This window comes from Parus major, chromosome 3 (genome assembly GCF_001522545.3).
Source record: "Parus major isolate Abel chromosome 3, Parus_major1.1, whole genome shotgun sequence".
Taxonomy (NCBI): domain Eukaryota; kingdom Metazoa; phylum Chordata; class Aves; order Passeriformes; family Paridae; genus Parus; species Parus major.
Window position 1 is genome coordinate 62453644 of NC_031770.1, and position 19757 is coordinate 62473400.

The 19757-nt window shown below is 37.5% G+C and overlaps 1 protein-coding gene across 1 annotated transcript in view; it reads left to right on the forward strand.

The window, feature by feature from the left end:
- Positions 1–18289, forward strand: part of TRDN (triadin) — a 143064-nt gene extending 124775 nt beyond the window's left edge. The window contains exons 17-20 of the mRNA XM_033512927.1: positions 1438–1473; positions 4756–4809; positions 17005–17037; positions 18255–18289. Coding sequence (XP_033368818.1) covers positions 1438–1473; positions 4756–4809; positions 17005–17037; positions 18255–18289 — 158 coding nt within the window. The remainder of the gene's footprint in view (positions 1–1437; positions 1474–4755; positions 4810–17004; positions 17038–18254) is intronic.
- The last annotated feature ends 1468 nt before the right edge of the window (positions 18290–19757 follow it).

Sequence of the window (19757 nt, forward strand, 5' to 3'; positions counted from 1 at the left end):
TTAGCCAGATAACATGGCTGGAAGCTGCTTCATGATTAATTTCATCTAAATGTGGTAATTATCATACTTTGAAGTAATGCCTGCAGAACATGCTTTCACAGAGAGTTAGTGGAAGCAGAGGATTAACCCAGAAATATTTCAGTTCAGAGCAGTATATCACCCAAGTAGAAATATATTTTCTTCCATATTTTTCAAGATTATTAAACTACTTAGCAGTCATTTGCATTACCTTATCTCATATCAACTTCTCCACAGCAATTTAGAAAGCAACAGAAACAGAATTATTTGTATTATTAGCAGTAATGGGATAGTCTTGGGTTTGCAAGCAATTTAATTTGACAGGTTCTGCCCTGAAGTATTTCTTATATTAGTGTTCAAGAGCACAATTCATTTATCATTCATATATGTTGTGGACATAAGCATTATCCTGCCTATATTCCAGGCACCCTATAGCTTATTAGAGAGGATGTTAATTTCCTTATAGCCATCCAGGGGAATACCTTCTACCCTTTGCATGCCTTCTTCCTCTATGCATGCTTTTGTTCCTGTCTCACAGGATCTCCACGAATAATTTCTTGGTTGTACAGGTCAGACTAGTGAAAAGGGCATGTGAAGCACCAAGAATGCTTCTAAAACTGGGTGATTTTTTACCCAGTTAAAAGCCCTGAGGTAGAATAGCACCAAGAATAATAATGGAGAGAAGCTATCTCTGCGTATTTCTGCACACTTATATCGCATCAGTAAAGATTCCAAATCTCTTGGCCATCAGAAAAAAATTCCTGAAAAAAAACTGGACAAAAATCCTACCTTAAGTGAAAGTGAGATGGAATAACCTAGTTAAGTCTTTCCAGTAGATTGCCTGGCCATGCTGCATTTTGATTCAGCTAAGTCATTTCAATTCTATTCAAGTCAACCAGGGATGAATTTTACCTGCTCTTACATGGGCTGGGTTAGGACCGAGTTTCTCCAGGTTCAAAAGGTGTTAGGCATAAAATCTTCTGCACTAGGCCTTAGATGTGTGATTGCCAACAACTGCAGGAGAAGAGTGCCTTTCATTACGTCTCTGCTCTTGGGCTGCTAGCACATCCTCCCTTGTGCCTCTGCAGCCTGACAATGTGCACGTGGTGAGCATCCACAGCTCAGCTGCTGCATGAAAGCCATGGTGGTAGCTCAACCACATGTCAAACCTCACGTCTTACCCTTCCAAAATGAAACAAGAGTGTTCAGGGTCACACAGGCTTCCCTGTATTTACAATAGGGTTAAATTAGTGCCACTGTACCATGAAACAAACAGAAGAGGAATGAATCACTGTATCATTCCAATGCACTTGATAGCAAATAAACTGTTTCACCTCTAAATCACACACTGTGGTTTTCTGTCTGCCTTTACCCTTACTGTGTTTTCACACATATGTGTTTGGTTTTTTTCTCTTACAGATAAAAAGGAAGCTGCTGTATCCAAAGAACTTAAAAGTAAGAAACTACTATCTCTTTTATATGCCATGCAGTTTCAAAAAGAGTATTTCATTAATCCAAAAATAATAGTTAATGAGTTGTTGAAAATACAAAGAAGAAAGTAGCTACACCATTTATAATTGAAAATGACATGTTTTAGACTTCTACTGCCTCCTACTTTCCAAATCCATTCTTATCCTATTTCTGACTGCACATTCCTCTTTGTGACTGACAATTTTGCCTTCCCCTCTTTCCTATCACTGTCTTCAAAAGCAAAGGTTTCATAGGGGAGGAAATGTCAAATTGAGGTCTCAGCTGAATGTGATCTCAGTGGCAGCAATTTTCATAAATAGGCTGGGAAGGCTCAGAGTTCAACGTGCTGAGGAACACCAAATTTATCTTCATAAATGCAAAGCAAGGGCCCTGCCTGTCTAAGTAGCTCTGGTTCCAACAGAGAAACTTCTGCAGCTGAAGAGAGATGGGAATTGGGCTCTTCTGAAAAAATAGCCAAAAAATGCTTTGAAAACACAGTATTAAAAGGAAAGAGCTATGTCTTCCTTTTCTGCAAATTTGCAAGTGTCAATGCCTCAATGCAGTAAGGATAATAAGACAGTATCTTTGGTAAAACTTCATCTGTTCAGCATTCTGTTCTGAAACTACAATATATAAGAAAAATTAGAAAAAATATGAAACTGAAATCTGATTCAAATTCACAGTTAAATAGTACACTGACTCTCATTTCCATGGATGAACTTTTGTGACTTCTATGGTAGAACGATCTCCTGCCATCCTCAGTTTTGCAGCAATTTATTAAAAGATTTATTTTGACAATGAAAAAAAAGCTTATATATTGGGTTCTTATGCAAATTTTGCAGAAATATCTAACAAAACATTTCATAGACTTACTCTGCAAGTAATGACATGTTAGTGAAATAAGTACCTGTTTTCAAGCAGGTCTTAAAGGACCTATTAATTTGGACACATAATTCCTCAGAACAGCCTTCAAGTGCCTAAAAGGAGCCTACAGGTGAGCTGGAGAGGGACTTCCCACAAGGGTACGGAATGACAGGACAAGAGGTAATGGCTTTAAACTGAGAGTAGGTTTAGACTGGATATTAGGAAGAAATTCTTCACTGTGATGCTGGTGAGGTGCTGGAACAGGTTACACAAAGAACTGTGGATGGATGTCCCCTCCCTGGAAGTGTTCAAGGCCAGGTGAGCTGGAGCTTTAAGCAACCTGGTCTCATGGAAGGTGTCCCTTCTCCTGGCAAAGAGGTTGGAATGAGATGATCTTCAAGGTCCCTTCCAGCCCAAACCATTCTGTGATTCCTTTCATGGGAGAATTCTGCAGCAGCTGTCAAAGCAAAACTTCCCATCTCAATCATGAGTAAAATTCACAGAGTGAAATTTGAAGCTGAAGTTCATGTAAAGATGCAGAATCATTAGCACATACATAATTTGGGAATAGCAAACTGAAAATTATATGTTTGCAAAAGCCAGTTTAAACTTCCGACATTTTCATTTCAATGCTATTAAAAAGTTATATAAAAATTAAATTAATTACAGAATTTTTTTGTCAAACATTCTTTTTCTTGATTCTATTTTTCTCTCACAATTATTTTAGTCATTCAGATATTAAATGTTTAAAATAAAAATCTTTGTATAACAGAAAAAATCCTAACTTTATTTTCAGATGTTATGAAAACAAGTTTTAAAAAATTCACTGTCATGCATGGTGTAGCTGAGAGCTCAGAAGGAGATAAATGGAAGAGTACTTCTATTTTGTATTAGATCCATTTGATACTTCTATAACATAGGCATTGAATCTCTTCTGCAAAAACAGGCACTCAGAAAAGTGATACTAAGAAAATTCTTCTTCAAAGTCTTTACAAATTTCCCTGAAGGAGGGGTGAGCACCCCAAATAATTACAATGCTGTGATAATAGCTAAGTTAGGATATAATTACTAGCTGTGGTCTTTTAAATGGATGGAAATAAAGCAATCCCACACATGCAAACTATATTTTGTTTTAATTCCATTTCACAAGACAATCTGATGCATCTTTTATGAACTTCTCAAAAGACTGGAAGGGAAGGACTCAAAATTACATTCCTGATTTAGCCATGTTCTTTTTCATTGTAATAATACAGTGACAGATGTGGAGGATTAACTAACATTTTTTTCCATTCCATAATTCAGCATGGGATTAAAATGATTAGTTATTTCCTCTCAAGATATGAAAACGTGAATTTTAATTTGAAGAACCTTCTAGTTGATACCAAAAAAAATCCTTTATGACCATTGGCAGAGTTTATCTTATGGATATTTGTTAAATTATTGTGGTCTAAGTACGGTTTGATTTGGTAATTCCTGAGGATAAAAGCAATTAACTAAATACTAATAAAGAGTGCATAAATCTAGTAGCTTACTTAGGTTCTTCTACATGGGGCTGAGATTCCTCAAATCCACTTGGGGATGCACATACCATTCATCATTAGAACCTTCATTACGCAAGGACATGAGCTAAAAGCAAAGACAGTATAACGCAAAAGACAGTATAATGCAAATGCTTCATGAAAAGATCAAGAATGTTTAAATGGACAGAGAGGGCACATTTCTCTATCAGGAGAGCACAGCAATTGCTCTTTCAATTATAGGATCACACATGAAGATGTTCTCCTAATGCTCCTCCACTCTTCAGGATATAGGGAGCTTCCTTGTATAGCCAAGTCTGTGGACATACTTTGCAAAAGCAGCCAAATTTCACCTCTTATAACCAGGGCCAGTTTCAGATTAGGGGAAAGGATGCCACTGTGAATAGCTGTGGGATCCCCTGAAGTACCACTATGTATTCACAAGAGTGAACACTATGTATTCACAACAGCTGCCAGATGCTGGTTCAGGACTTCTGCTCTCATAGCTGCTAGATCAGATGCAGAGGCTCCCAGCACACAGCTGCTGCCTGAGGGGAGAGGCCATGCTGAAACCCCTACATGCCTTCTTTCCTCTGCTTTGCCAACAGATATTGAACTGGTAAGCAGAAAAAGCTGAAAGAAGGGATTCAGTGCCTAACAACCAGAGCTTACTAGCCCTTCAACTGGTTATTCTGTTGCTGCCTTTGAGTTTATTGAAGACCTGCACACAGCCCTTCTCCCTTTGGGTAATCTCTTTGTTTAACACTTCAGTTTAAAAAATTGCTACTGGCTTCCTCTCTCGAAGCCTTTCCTCAGATTTTTGTGGGGTTTTTAAAATATAATTCTTTGTAATAAATAATATTTCTTTTTTTTTTTTTTTTTAAAGAGCCAGCAAAAGCTCCTGCAGCCAACCCAGCCATCAAAAAAGCAGCAGCACCAGGTAAAGGAGAAAAATATTTGCATGCAGTGTATTTATTGTATTCTTGAACCAGTTTATTGCATCATAGCACCATCTGCTGGATTACACAAAGTTGTCGGGGTGGTTTTTTTGCCTGTTCTTTAAATCATTATGATAATTCGTATGTGAAATATTTGCTAAGAAAAAAAATATTTAACACTGATTTCTAAGTGTCTAATTATGTTTTCTTCTTGTCCTCCCATGGCAGCTATGAGGTGCCATATTGGGCCATTCTGCAGGGCTTGAGATCAAAAAATATATAATCTGAATGTAAAGTCTGATTTTAAAAGCAATACTTACAGAAACTAGTTTGCATGTGAAGCTATATTCTAGCCCTTTGAGAAAGGGATCTGATATTTCAAAGTGCTCATCTCATAGTCGGTTGTCAAAATGCAGCTCTTGGAAAACCATAAATATGTACTGAAAAGTCAAGCAAACTTTTTAAAACAAATAATGGCATAAATTCCTAACTGAATCTAGATTGGATTGTAAAAATCTAATAATTTTTATTTACTTATGATCTCGTCTGCTTCACAGCCATCTTCAAAAATGCCACATTTCTGCTTAATTAGATAAAACCCAATACAATGAATAGCAACATGAATAGTCATTATATTTGCTGTTTTACATTTAATATTAACTATCAAAAAACAGCTCAGGAATTCCCATATGAAAATCTGGCGAATATTAAACCATAATACTATTCTAGTCTAAAGCAGGATGGCTGGTGCTTCAGCAGACTCTGTGCTATTGACCTGTGCCTGGTGCTGGCATCCCAGCAGTGGCCAGCCCACACTTTGCTGCTTTTTTGCCTCTAGGAGATTCCCCTGAATGGATCTGAGATATTTTTATTTTTTTTTCTTTTTCTTTGGGTTTTCTTTCTTTAAGATTGTTTTCTGCCTATGTTTCTCTAATTCAGACCATTTCAGCAGTCTGTCTCAGTGCTCTCCTCCACTGAAAAAGGGAATAATAACTTACAGTGGTAAGGGTGATTGGGAATTGGTCAAGGATCAGTGCAAGCCAGGAACACCTGCAGTTGTCTCTACCACAGAAGGACTCATAGCCTGGAACCACAGAGGATTTGGGCTACTGCAGCACATATTGCATGGCTGCACAATGCACTGTGTGAAACTGGCCTGGGAAGCACCGCTTCCCCACCATTGCCCCCCATCCCTGCCTGCGGTGTTGGTTTGACACCATGCTCACCTCTGCCAACACAAGAGTTACACAACAGTGTAAACCACACCAACGCCATGGCTTACAGCTGGAAGCTGTCCTAGGAATGTGTGTGTGGCAGGGTGTTCAGGCTGAATCATTCCAGTAGGTCTGGCTCCACAAACATTTATATTCACGTCGTTGATATTTTCTTAAAGCAGTTTTGTTGCCAAAGCGTGCTGTATAGCTAGACCCTTAGAGGTCTCAACAGTACTCTGTAGAAATTATGTTAGAACCATATGCTTATAATTAATTCATTACACCTGCTTGCATCCAATATTTGTGTTCATGTTTGAAAAATATTCCAATGAGTCTGCTTATTGGCAAGAACGGTGATGATAGTAATCTGATTAAGATAAAGAAAGGGGGGAAAATGGCATGGCTTCTTACGGAAAAATAAAATAATGTGTCTGTTCTGACACATTTCTAAATGTCTAGTTTGCCTTAAAAATTATAAAGAGGAGTAGGCTTTGAGTTTTACATTTTAGCTTCCCCTCCAGTTCTCTGAAAATTAATTCACCACCAGAATACCTCACCAGAGCAAAATATTAAATATGCTTGTTTGGCAACATCATAAGTAGACTGCTGCCTATTAGCACAGTAAATTAAATACGTTATCCAATTTCATATCTCATTTTCTTCCACACATCTTATTGCATCACAACCTGTGCCCAAGAATGCCTAAAGCTCAAGGTTTACTCTTCTTAACAGACTGAACAGACTGAGAGCGCAGCTGGTCATCTCACAGTGTATCTACACCACATATGTTCCTGATCTTAATGTCACTGGTTGAGAAATCCCTGCCTAATTCAACATGCACTATTTTTATCTCCCTATATGTATATGTATACAGAGAAAGCAAAGAAAGTGATTATGGAGTTTAGAAGTCTATGAGAACTTCTGGATCTGCAAGCTGACAGCTGCTCTAGGAAACCAGCCTCAATACGCTTCCATTACTCAATTATGAAAGTGGATATTTTCAAGCATTTCCAGATTTCTCTAACTGGAAAAAATCACCTTTCTGACTAGGGGTTGAGATCCCAGTGTTTGGCTGTAAAGCAGAATAGTTCCATAGATATATGCAAATGATGCTGCTCTAAAGGGAGAAATCAGAGCTGAAGAGGTTTTGTTACACATCTTCCTCAGTTATCCTGTTTTATGTTAATTCCATTCTAAATCCTGCGGCCATTCCCTCATTTTTTTCTGCACAGTGTATGGTCTCCCCAGCTGTGCCAGCAGAACAGGTCTGAGAGTGACCTGCCCTTACAAAATATCAGTCTGTCCCTTTGCTCTGAGGAGTGGCACGGGTTTTCACAGGATTTCCACAGGCACCCCTTGTGTGCTGGGCCCAGCAGGCTCCCTCTGAAGGGTTTCTCAGAGAACGGATGTAGGTGGTAAGTAGCTGCCATCCTGACATCTTTTGTCAGGAGAGGGGGCTAGGAAGGAAATCTTCCTCTTATTCCCATCCTTTTGGAGCCTCACACCTCAATCTTTATCATGTCCCCAGCTGTAGCTAATTCTGCTGTTGGTGGGACAGTCATCACACTACACTTCAGTAAGTTTTTTGGATCTGTTCTGTCACTGTGGGGAAAGCAAGTGCATGTAGGTGCAGGACAGGGGAGGGAGCACAGGCTCAAACCATGCAGAGCATTTCCAGCTGAATTAGCAGGAGGGTTACTGTATTCCCAGTATCACCAACCTCATGCACTCCTGCAGCTAGGGAGAGGGATGGGAACAGCTCATCTGTGAGTCCCTCTCAGGAGATGGTCTCACTTCATAGGCAAGACTCCTGCACCATCTCCGAGCACCAGTGACATTGCTTTCCCCTGAAAAATTGCCTGATTTAAAAAACAATTATAACTCTTTCCAGCACTGCAAAAATTAAATCCTAATTGCTGCTTAGAATTTCCCTGGAATGGTCTTGAAATTTTTAATTTATTTTGCAGTATGTTTAACAGATTTTGTACTGTCACTTAACTGCCTAATTACTGGGTTTTAATGCCTAATTTTCCCCATCTTCCTCTCCACACACATGCAAAAAAAAAAAATTCTTATTCATCATTTGCTTTGGGTTCATAAGAGAAACTCTTTTTGTGCACAATTTCCCTCTTGAAAATCAATAAAATTTAGTCTGGATCCAGAAAGAGTAAAATAAGTATGACAGACAATAGCTAATTTTCAGTGCTCAGATGTCAGCTGCATCCAATCTCCCAAACTGACTGCTAGTTGCACTGGAATTATTATTACTTTATTATGTTACCAATCTTTCCACTGTTTGTAAGAAGCAGAAAGAGGACATTTTGTATGAAAATATATAGGAAATGGGTTCATGGGATAAATGCAGAATATTAGAATGCAGGCTATACTGAAAAACTCGGTTAGAGGATGGGTTTTATAGGTACAGATCACTCTGCTTAATGCAGGAAAACCTACTGGTTTTACTGGTAATGGACAGAATTTGCATAACAGGGAAGTTATTTTAATTCTTGGTTCAAGATAAATGATTATAACAAAAATGGCAGCAGGAAAGCTAGCACCATAAGGAGAAAACTGGTTTTAGTCTACATAAAATGGAAAAAAAAACCCCAAAAGTTTATGGAACAGTAGGTATGTTTGCAATGTAGAAAAGGTTTATCAAGGAGCTGGATTATTGATTATCTTTTAATTATCACCTGTAGGACACAAGTATATAGAAATATATATAATATAGTATATGTTACAGAAGATTCTATTGAATAATTCGGCAACAGAGTGGAACAGGCAAACTTATCATGGATTGTTTGTCAGATTTCTCAGATTCAGGTCTCAAGTCACAAGCCAGGGATGTATTTTATTCACAGCACCACACCGTCTGCATCATCCATCAAACTATGTATTCTCATCTTTTGTAGCAGATATGTGTAGTCAGTGCAAGAGGAGAGACTTCACAAATCAGGGTAAAGTTTATGTTATATGCCCTCTGCAAGTACTTTTAGAGAAACAAAAAGGGGCTTGTCTCCCTCACTTTATAGGGACATAGTAAAGGTTTCCATCCTGAATTCTCCTCAGGATCTTATGTCTGACTGCCTCTGTGTGCCCTGAAATTTCTCTTTATAAGCAGCCACTGCACCTGGTGAAAGCATCTCTGCATGTATTTCTGTCATACTGATGTTACCAAGAAAATTATTCTGGTAGCAGGATTAGATAGTTCAATTTTCTGTTCTCTGAAGTTAACCCTCTCAGACTTTTTTCATAACAAAGCACAGCCATTCTAAGGGTTTATATTCCGGGTTTACACTCTATCTCTTCGGGAACAAATGTTAGAGGTAACTTATTGAATGCAGAAGGACAAACTTTGTAGTTTATTTCTGTACAAAATAAATCTTCACTCAGAAGTAGTGTGCAATACAAGATAGCAGGTGTGAACAAAACAATGAAGCCCTACCTGTATTAATACTGCTGCTTAGGTTCTTTGGATTTAGATCCAGGATCATTCTGTAGTCCTTCTGAATCACCAAAGCTTTCTTTTCTGTCCATTTTAGCATAATTCTTCATCTGCCCCACCTTAGCTCTTTGAGAGGTTAAATATCATATCTTCTCTGACTTAGTAGTTTTCTTTCTGTTTTCAATGGGATGGTTCCAGGCTTGCTTCTTTTTGCAGCTGGAAGTTATCCGATCTCACTCCCCAACAATATGCCAAAGGACAGGAGAAACTGGGTCTTGGTCCTCAACTGTTTGTCCCAGGGTTCTTCCACTAGGCTTTATTGAAGCCTCAGAGCTGATTGTGCTCCTTGTCTGCCAGGAATGCACCCTATCCTCAGCAGCTAAAACCTAGCTGCTGGTGCAGTAGTCCATCACTCAGCCACTTAATATCTACAGGAATCTATTATGTGGATGGAGATGTATTCCACAAATCATTTCAACCCACTGACATTTTCATCCCAGTTGAAGTCTGAGAAAATATTACTGAACTTGATGTCCTAAATTGTCCACTGGATTATGTAAGATGAGCCATTATCTGACTCCGAATGGGAAAGGAAAAATACACTCCTTATTTATGTCACAATAGATGATGGCCTGAAAGGGGAAGAATTCTCTGATGTTACAAGATTTTACTTTACAACTATGAATTCCTTACATAGAGGATTTATTTAAATAGAGCATAAAATAGCTTATTTTACACTAAGCTTTCTAATCTGAAATCCAGTTTTTATTCACTAATTTTTTTAAACATTTTTGAGTAAATGGCCTAAAATTCATGATATTTTTGCTACTTTTAATAGGATGTTGAAATTCACAGTCTCATAGCTTGGCACATTATTTTGCATTTATACTTTCCTTAGGGTATTTTCTGTTTCAGGATAATATAGAGTTAAAATAATTTCCAGTATTTCCTTTCAGTTCACAGTGTGTGTGAAGACACTTGTACTGTAAATGCAGTCTTGTTTCTTTTTTTCTCACCAGATATTTCCTGTGCATCAAAGTACTTTTGTGTGTGCTAACACAAAGTACTACTTTAAGAGCAAGGCAGGGGGAGCAAGTTAACTACAAAAATTATTTTTATTCATACACGAAAGTAACAATAATATCAATAGAAGAAGGTCAAATTATGTGCAATTTAAAAATCAGAGCTAAAAGGATTATAGCAGTGTCCACTCTTCTCAGAAAAGGCATTTTAAGGTGCTTTGTTCTGAGGCTGGCAAACTTTCATAGCCCTGAACTTGTTTAATGATTCAAGTGCACTTTTGGCTAGAATTGGGGCCCAATTTCAACAGGAATTTAACATGTCTTTAACTCCATCTTGAGATCACAGAATCACAGAATCCCGAGGTTGCAGGAGACCTTCAACATTCATTGAATCCAACCCATGCTCTGACACCTCAACCAAACCATGGCACCGAGCACCACATCCAGTCTTTTTATAAACACATCCAGGGATGGTGAATCCACCACCTCCCTGGCCAGACCATTCCAGTACTTTATCACTCTTTCCATAAAAAACTTTCTTGCTAATATCCAGCCTATATTTCCCTAGGCACAGCTTACCTATGTTCTTTCATTCTATCAGTTCCTGCCTGGAGAAAGAGACCAACCCCACCTGAGTACAGCCAGCTTTCAGGGAGTTGTAGAGAGTGATAAGGTCACCTCTGAGTCTCCTTTTCTCCAGGCTAAACAACCCCAGCTCCCTCAGCCGTTCCCCACAGTGTTTGTGTTCCCAACCCCTCACCAGCCTTGTTGCCCTCCTCTGGAAGCACTCAAGTGTCTCAGTGTCCTTCCTAAACTGAGGGGTCAGAACTGGACACAGAACTCCAGGTGTGGCCTCACCAGTGCCCAGTACAGGGACAGAATGACCTCCCTGCTCCTGCTGGCCACACCATTCCTGACACAGGCCAGGGGCCATTGGCCTTCTTGGCCCCCAGGGCACACTGCTGGCTCATGTTCAGCTGGCTGTCACCGGCCACCCCCAGGTCCCTTTCTGCCTGGGCACTGTCCAGCCCCACCATCCTCAGCCTGTGACATTGCAGGGGGTTATTGTGGCCAAAATGCAGCTCTCAGCACTTGGACTTATTAAACTTAAACTTGTTGGACTCTGCCCATCCATCCAACCATTCCAGGTCTCTCTGCAGAGCCCTCCTACCTTCCAAGATATCGGCACATGTTCCCAGCTTAGTGTCATCTGCAAATTTACTAATGAAGGACTCAATTCCCTCATCCATGCCATCAATAAAAATATTTAACAGAACTGGCCCCAGCACAGACCCCTGAGGGACACCACTGGTGACTGGCCACCAGCTGGATGCCTGGCCATCCAGCCAGTTCTTAACACAGCAAAGAGTGCTCCAGTCCATGGGCTTCCAGCTTTTCCAGGAGTGTTCTGTGAGAGACAGTGTCAAAGGCCTTGCTGAAGTCCAAATAGACAACATCCACAGCCTTTCCCACATCCACCAGGCTATCAAAGTATTCAAGCGTATGCTTAAGCTTTGTTGACTCCAGACTATGACATAGACTGCAGATATAATTATCTTCCCAGGCATAAATGTTTTGGAAGTGGTACCAACTTCACTTTGTGAGAACGGGAATAAATGGGCCTCATCCAGTTCATTGTTATCATGAAAATGCCACTTGATTTGCAGGGTAGCAGCGGTGTGGAATACACATTTTTATAACATATATGCTTGTATTACATTTACAATTTATGATGGAGAGTTTTGATGCCATTGCTTTCTGCCTGTGAAGAAAAGCCTCAGACCAAATAGATAGAACTGAACACAGTTGCATTTCACCCAGGCTATTCTTTCTTTTATTTGCTCAGATTTTTATTTTGCACAATTTTTCCTCAAATATTTCCCAACAAGGTAGCAGATTTCAAACAAAGATACTCAGAGTAACTGTTACCTGCTTTCCTTTTCTTCACAAAATTCCATCAGGAAAACTGTTTGTTGCCCTCCTCAAAAGATGATCATATATAAAGTAGTGAGCATATGTGTGGCATTATTTCATGATGTAAGAAGTTTCCTTCGTGTGTTCTTATTCCAGAAAGAAATGTATTTGTAGAGTTCATGATCTGTATAAATCAAAGTGCAAAACAGCAGTGAGGTTTCCTACAATGATCAAGAAAGTAAGAATAGCAGTGAAATACAGCAGAACACATACTCCTTGGGAGCAGAACAGGAAAAATCTAGTTTGATGCAGGACTTTGTCATGTGGATTTTTTCAAGTCTAACAATGTGACAGAACTCATATTGCAACATTTCCCTTCAGCAAAAGGGACAAAAGGGACATCTTTATCTAAATACTTATGTTCACAATATTCTTAATGACAGAATATCTTGGAGAGCTTTACCATTCTGTCTCATTTGGTTTTAATTGACCAACGTGATATGAATTTCTGAGAATACACAGCCTATAAAACCAAGATTACAAATCTGTAAAATCAAGCTAACTTTCTTCTAAGGATTTAAGTATTTAAGACACTGCATAGAATATGACAACAGTAGTCTCCTCTGAAATATTTGTGGTAAAAGACAAACAACAGTACAGAAAGCACCATTTTTATGCAGCTACTGAGTGCAAATAAAATGGTGTCGGTTAATTAACATGTGGTGCATCCCACACAACAGCATATCCACTTGAAATGTCACTTATTTAAGCTTTTCCAATCTGTGTCATTCCCAATACAATTTTTATTTTCCTGAACCATTCTTGGACGTGAATGCTTCATCTGAATTAGGAAGTAACAGGTGCACACACATGCTCATACATGTGTATACATACTATATAAATTATGATAGGAAATCAATTGTTCTTTCCTGTCGGGTGGCAGAGGGTCACACTTTGTGACTGTCCATTCTGGTACTAAAGATTAAAATACACCTCAGCAAATTTGCCAGACTAGATACTTTCCAGCACTGTTTTTGCTTTAGGGAATAATGTGGATTAGGGAAGAACTACAGAGGCAGGTTCAGGTTCTCTTCTGTCTCCCACCTACTCTGGATTGCCTAGGAGTATGTCACTTGTAATGAAGCAAAAAACACATTTGTATGGTTTTATGGGCATGTTATACATAACTTTGCCAGTTTACATAAAAAAAAAGAAAAAAAAAAAAAGAAAAGCCATTTGTTTATAGCATCAGAGCAAATAAAGATGGTAAAATGTCAAACTAAATCAAATCTCAATTCCATGCATGGTAGAAAAATACTACATAACCAGCAAAGCTTCCCTGAATAAAAATATGCTGTACAGTCTCATATACATATAAAAATGGTTAAATATAAAAATAATGACAAATGCCATGGCAAATGTTTAATGTGTTTACTGCTGGCAATATCCTTACATGTGTCATACTAACTACTTGAAAGTACAAAAAAAAGTAAAGAATAAGACACTGATATCTTGTGAATAAGCAATGATAACTTGTGGCAAACAGGAAAGATCTAGGTCTGAAATTTCCTGCTCATGCAATGGAAGTTTTCAGTTCATTCCATTCAAATGTCAGGCCATGAATCACCTGAAATCTCATGTCAGATTTCCCAGGAATGCTTGATGTTAAATTCTATGTTATTCATTTTTATAAATTTTCTCATGGAAAAGGTTTTTATTTCATCTGCTGCTGGAAATAAGACCATTATTAAAGAAGCTCTGCAGGCCTTCCCTAATGTTTGCAGTTTAGAGAAAAAAAATTTGAAATAAAGCTAAATAAATGGATTATTTCATACTTCGCAAAAATGCTTGCTGAGTGTTGATCATTCTATTCCCTGATCGCCTGAGAACTGAGAGATCTTAGAATGAGAGAAAAATAATTGCCTCAGAACCACTAAAGACAGAATTACATTCCCTTCACTTTACAGGAAGCTGTCCTGAACAACAGTAAAACAGAAAGCCCCACAATACCTGTGGAAATTATAATTTACAGAATGAGTCCTAAAATATCTGCATGCACGTGGAGAGTCTGAAGAGCACTCAGGCTACACAAAATCAAAGCTGCAGATATTATTAAGAACATTGAGGTGGCCAAACCATTGAGTCCCCAACTTTTGTCATCTCAGTTTTCGCTGTCTTTTTTCCTCCTTGACCTGCACTAAAATTGCAACCCAGGGCAGGATTCCATCAAGAAAGTACATTTATTCAGGCAATAAATGTCAACTTGCTCTCTATTTCCTTCACTTTTTCATATTGCTGGGAAAACCATGACCGTGACTTTTTTTCGGATGACACAAACCTGCTCCATGATCATTTCCACTAAAATTTCATTTCTCATATAAAATGTGTCTTTAAAGAGCCTACAATATTTTTAATATTTATTATGTAATCAATACACTGAAATGCGCTTTATATAACTGTATTAAGACTAAGTCTGTTATTTCAGTCAATTAATCTTGATGCTTTGAAAGGTACATTTTGGCTCAAAGATATTGTTTTTTAAGTTGTAATGTAACTACATAAATGGTTTGGGGGGGGAAAAAGAAAAATTTTTTAAAGTTCTTTTTTAAAGAACTTGGCTCAAAGCTTTGTTTTAGAAACTACATTTTTCTTTGAAATATATACAAGAAGACTCTTCAGAGAGATTCAAAAACTCAGAAAAAAAGGAGTATTTTATTTCAGATAGAATGGAAATGTGGTGTTCAATATAAGCTTTTTTGGGGTGAGAATAGGGAGTAATGATGTATTTTGCTTAAAACTTAACAGTTGTGGGGGTTTTCATATTTAAGGTCAGTCTATACTTTCAAATATTAATTATTTTCATAGCTCTGCATGAAGTATATGTCTTATTTGTCCACTGTGCAGTCTTAGCATTGATTACAATTTAATATTTAATGGAAATATTATTTATATTAATGTTGTTGATAAACATATTTAATTTTATGTTGGCAGTTCTTGTTTCCTTTTTCTTATTCAATTGAATGATAGGTCACATCTATGAATAAGGTTGCTTTTAATGAGGGTACAAAATTCAAAATCACTTTGAACACTTTGAATTGACTTCATATCTTGATTCTAGAGTGGAAACTGTTTAAACATTAATGTGGCTCAACTCTATACCACATCTTTAATACAAATATAACCTATAATAAGCCTGGGGAAAATACAGTCATCAGATCCTGGTGAGCGATGAGCTTGTATTTAAAAGTATTCACCTTGAGTCCTGTGTGCAGTTCTGAGCACCACCATATAAGGATGATATTAAGTTATTAAGGACCACCCAGAGGAAGACTGTGAAGGCACTTAAGTGTCTAGTGGAGGTCATATGAGGAGTGGATGAAATTACTTGGTTTGCTCAGCCTGGAGGAGACTGGTGGTAGACGACTGCGATCAGCAACACCCTCATGAGGGGAAACAGAGCAGCAGGCGCTGATCTCTTTGTGGTGACAATGACAGGACCTGGGGAAATGAAGCTGTGTCAGCAGAGGTTTAGGTTGGATATTGGGAAGAGGTTCTTCACCCAGAGGTGGTTGGGCACGGCAACAGGCTCCTCAGGGAGGTGGTCACAGCACCAAGCCTGACAGAGTTCAAGAAGCACGTGGACAATGCTCTCAGGCATATGGTGTGACTCTTGCAGTTATTCTGTAGAGAGCCAGGAGTGGGACCCAGTGATCCTTGTGAACCATGGACTATCCTGAGTTAGAACTCAATAATATCCCTTCCTACTCAGGATATTTATGATTTGATGATTCTATGATATATCTTGTGATCAGTCAGCTCAGATACTCTTGAATTTAGGAAGTGTTCCTGTGTGGATCCAACCTTGCACAGCACAGCCTTTCCATATGCGGTTTAAAAGCATCTGCAGACAGAAAAAGCTTAACTATTTCTTTAGGGTTTGTTTTTTTTTTTTGCTACTGTGAATATCAGCACTGGCTGGTGGGTATTGTTCAGCCTCTATCTCTGGCAGGCTGCCCTGCTCCTTCTGTGAGTGGGTGTTAAAGCACATTCTTACATCATGGAAAGAGGTATTACAGAAACTATTATTAAAAAGTAGGTGTCCTGATAGTTGGGTTGCGGACCTCCATTTAAACCACCCTGAAGCAAAACTGCAGATGTTTTAACTTACACTGTTTCTATGGTTTCCTTTTAGCACCTTATTAGAAAAGATGAATCCTTTGCTCTCCTTATTAACAGCTAATCTGACCCTGATTATCCAGTGTGAAAACCACTGAAAAGACTGATTGTAAACATAAAGGCTTTATTTTGGCATACTGGACAGCAGAGAAGGACTCACTGAACTGAGAATCCATAGGAATGTGTCACATCCAATGGCCAATAGTAACATGAAAAATTATTGTTCAAGGCAATCAAACAAAGCATTACAAGAAGAGAAATGTACACTTTACTTTTTTTTTTCTTTTTCAGAACCACATAAAAAAGAAAAAATAATGGAATCTGGTGAATATTCTCTCATTTTTATCTTGCTTTTAAACTATCCTAATATTTTAAATTCATTCTTGTCAGAAGTCAATATTTGACACTTTTAATTTTTTTTTACAGGCAAAACAACAAAAAAAGAAGCAAAAGTACATGGTAAGTCCTGTGATAACTGTAAGTTTTAGAGTCTCATTTTATCTGGTTTGATTTTCAGTTGAGACAGGATTAGGTAAAGGGATAAAAAAATAAAGCCATGAATATAATTTTGCTGGTTTAATTAAAGTTACTTAAGCAATTGAATGGATGTGGAGCCACCATTTGGTCCTCTGGAACTCAGATCTAATTAAACTGAGAAGAGGAAGAGGGCAAGAATTATTTATTTCAGCTCCTAAAAGGTCTGTCTTTTCAAAGTTGCAGTAAATGGATGGAGAAACAAACACAAAATACAAGACTCAGAATGTGGAGGGTAGGAAAAAAATGTAGGCTGTTTAATTTTAATTATTTTTATGCCAAGAACCCATGCATTTTATTGTTGCAGCAAGGTGCTCTCGTTTCCAAGTGGAATCCACTTCCCCAGTTTATCCAAATTGGGAGAAGATTTTCTCCTTTCACAGCCAAGCTTGATGACTCATTCATCAGATGACTCTGTTTTCTCACATAGAAATTCAGAGCAAGAAATACCTACAGTAGACAGTCAATTTGTAGAAAAATTAATCTGTCCTTTTCTATAACATAAAAACCTTATTTTTTTATGAAGTACCACAGTACTTCAGAATGAAGGTGTGAATAATTAAAAAAAGAGAAATGTGTTACTTCAATCAATTTTCATTTAGTTAATGCAATTATGAAGAATTAAACCTTTAATAAAAGTAAATAAATTAAACAGAGAAAACATATAAAGGAAGACTTTTGGAACTGGATCCTCTGTACCAATTTTAGAAGTTTCAATAAACTAAAAAAAAAAAAATTCAAAATATAGAGAAAAAATTCCTAGTTTCTACAAATCACTAAAATTGTTAAAAGAACAATTCTACTGCACACCTTCCACCTAATATGAGCCCATTTGGAGCCTATCTTACTCCTTGTCTCATCCTCATACTTTAAAATAGCAGAGCTATTGAAGCTCCATATATAACTTATCTACTGGCCTTGTTTTCCACTGCTTTTAATCTGCAGGTTAATTAGTCATCTGCCATGAGACTATCTAAACAAGTAACATATGTGCATGTCAGTTTTCCTTTCCACAATAAATGAACTTCTGCTCTGCATTGATAGGTAGCATATTGATGAAGGGAAGAGATTTTAGGATCAATTTTAATTTCTTTATTCATTTACGCAATTTGTTTCTATGAATGTTTTCTTTTATTTTACAGCATCTGTAGAAACTCCAAAGTCAAAAGGTGAGTAATTTGATTTGTTTTGAAAATTGAAATGGAAGAATGCTGCTGTTAACTTTACAGTAATGAAAAAACTTCTTCTGAAAAAAACTTTTAACAGTATGACTTATTTTAAACCAACAGCCTTTTAAATTATAATAGTGTTTTCCTTGCTACATCTCAAAGAAGGCATCTTTTCCTCAAATTTTTCATAGACAAACTGTAATTCTCCAACAATATGAAATTCAGTTTCTTACCCTAACTCAAGCCATAGGGTTTTTGTGACAGAGAAGTAACGGATCTTCAACAGAGACATGATAAAAAACAGTATTTCTCTTTTTGCCAGTGTAATTGCAGGACAAACCCAGTGACTGAACAGTTGTTTTCTCTGAGGAGTCTAGGCTGTTTCACAGGCAGGTTCAGTGTAATAGTTTTTGCCTACCATTCCTATGTGAACTGTCGATGGCACAAGGTAGGAGGTGTGAGAGCATCAGTGCTTGCTCCAAAATTTGCTCCTTTCCACAAGGCACAGGGAACTGGGACTGGTGAAAAACATCAAGGATGTAAATTCAAGCTGAATTTAGCTTTCAAATATAGCAAATATTAAAATGTTTCACATCAGTGTCTGGTTTTTACATCCGTACAATGTAAGTTATTAGCTCCAAATTGCCTTCAAGAACATTACAGCTTTCACTTGTAACTTAAACAAAAATGGAAAATGGAATGTCAGGTTACAAACTGCCCTTCACTTTTAGTACATGTTTATTCATGTCAATGACCACCATACTTCTATATGCATTCCCTTTCAGACAAATAGGGGGAAAAAAGAGTTTTAAGAGGTTTAGTTAATTAAGAACAAGTAGAAACATTGTATTTCCCTTATATAATATAGAAATAATTGTGTTATTTCTGTTGTCAAAAGAGCAGTCTCACAACTGAAAGTGTTGGCTTCAGCCATCTTAGTTTTAATATAGTATCAACCTAATATTGAACCTGAAATTGTTCCCCAGTGTCTAAGTAATGACAACTTTGTTCTTTTCTTCATTAAATAAAAATTAGTTGATTTTAGCTCTGGGGTAATTGTTGATTTCTTAAAAATTTCTTCTTAGCAAGTCTTATAAATTTAACTTAATGTTGCTAATTTTGAAACTCAAACATAGCCTGTACTCCAGGGGGAAAATCATATTGATATTAAAATGTTACAGCTGTTCCTTTTGCCACTTAGTAAGAATCACAAAGGAATGCTGTTATTTTCTTCTATATTCTTTTGTGATGCAGACAAATTCTAGTAGAAGTTTAATAGTAGTTATTTAGTAGAGTTTAACCTTTCTCTAAGTCTGAAGAAAATCATTGTTTTTCAATCCAAATTTTTTTGTTCTACGTTGTTTCTATTTATTTGTTTGTTTCTCATTTTTTTTGCTGTTAGATCTTAGAGACTTAGCAGCTCTGGGCACAATATGATTTTCCATATTCAGTAGGTGTTGGCAAATGTAAAATTTT